The sequence below is a fragment of the Nanorana parkeri genome, unplaced genomic scaffold, assembly GCF_000935625.1.
Source record: "Nanorana parkeri isolate BGI_ZX_2015 unplaced genomic scaffold, ASM93562v1 scaffold639, whole genome shotgun sequence".
NCBI lineage: Eukaryota > Metazoa > Chordata > Amphibia > Anura > Dicroglossidae > Nanorana > Nanorana parkeri.
This window is the reverse complement of record NW_017306907.1, coordinates 908,616-909,756: the sequence shown is the minus strand read 5'-3', so window position 1 is coordinate 909,756 and position 1,141 is coordinate 908,616. Positions and strand designations below refer to the sequence as shown.

Below are 1,141 nucleotides of genomic sequence, written 5' to 3'. Positions count from 1 at the left end.
CTATAGATTGCCTACAGCAGAACATACCATGGTAACATACATCGGTAATCAGCTCTTAATCACTCCCCCCGTACACTCATCCACTGTTGGCACCAGAGATTAAAAGAAGTGCAGTGCCACTGCTGGGCGCACTTGAAGCAGCGTGTCACCAGAAGTGCCTGGAAACAGCGCTGTGTTCTATGTCGGCACAGAAATTCAGTTTGGATTTATAAAAAGAAAAATTATTTTTAAATCATCTAATCATGGTAGTTGGACTTCTTTCAGTGCTTATTAATATCAATAATGTGTTACAAAGCATGTCAATCTACTTTAGGTTAGCCAATTAAAATCATTCTCCAAAGTTTCTGTTACCTGAGAAGTGAAAACAGTAACTTACCACAAGCGAATAGCAGACTTTGAAGCCAGGCTTAGCCACAAAATGGTCATCCGATTTAAATGTGATCTTTATCTGATACTTTTTAGATGTCAGTCTTGGGGGAACTTCTTTATGTCCACACCACCGGCCTCGTATAATGGAGCTTGTTTCCGAAGACTCTTCCACCTCCACAAAGTCATACCTGGAAGTCAACCAGACATATCAAATATCAAGCAAACTACTAAATGAAATGTTTATATTGTATTTACATTTATAGCCTATCCAAGGCTGCATTTATTTTTTGAGATTTTCATTGAGTAGGAAAGAGTCAGAACCTCTGTTATGTACTTATTTCTGTCGGTAAGCCTCTTTATATGTCCTGGAGACCACGGTCTTCAGGACTGAAACTTAGAGAAAATCTAGAATTTTGAGCTATCACTGAGTGAGGTACAGAGGAGAAATCTTGCAGTGGAGACACTTGTTACCGGAACAACTGTCAAAGAAAGGATTTCCCTTCCTCACTTCATGTTGTGGTATAATTGACCCTCCTTGCTTCTTGAATGGAGGAAAATCTTCCCAATGGAACACAGACACCAAAAAACTTTTAAGTGTCCTCTATCCAAAACTTAAAAGAAACATGTGGCTATAGATACACCTTACAATTGATGGCGTATTTATTAGGCCATGAGCAAAGTGTGCTAACCCATGCCAACCAATCCTGATCTGGTTTGTTATCTAGAATGCAAGCAGCCAGGCAATGGAAGTCACAGAAAGATGGAGTGTGTG

General features: G+C 39.7%; 1 protein-coding gene across 1 annotated transcript in view; it reads right to left on the bottom strand.

The window, feature by feature from the left end:
• Window positions 1-376: 376 nt before the first annotated feature.
• The window catches only part of LOC108792410 (platelet-derived growth factor D-like), a gene marked incomplete at its 3' end in the record, with an annotated part of 86,965 nt that continues 86,200 nt past the window's right edge, over window positions 377-1,141 (bottom strand). Inside the window, exon 3 of the mRNA XM_018563185.1 lies at window positions 377-557. Within this exon, the coding sequence (XP_018418687.1) occupies window positions 377-557 (181 nt within the window). The remainder of the gene's footprint in view (window positions 558-1,141) is intronic.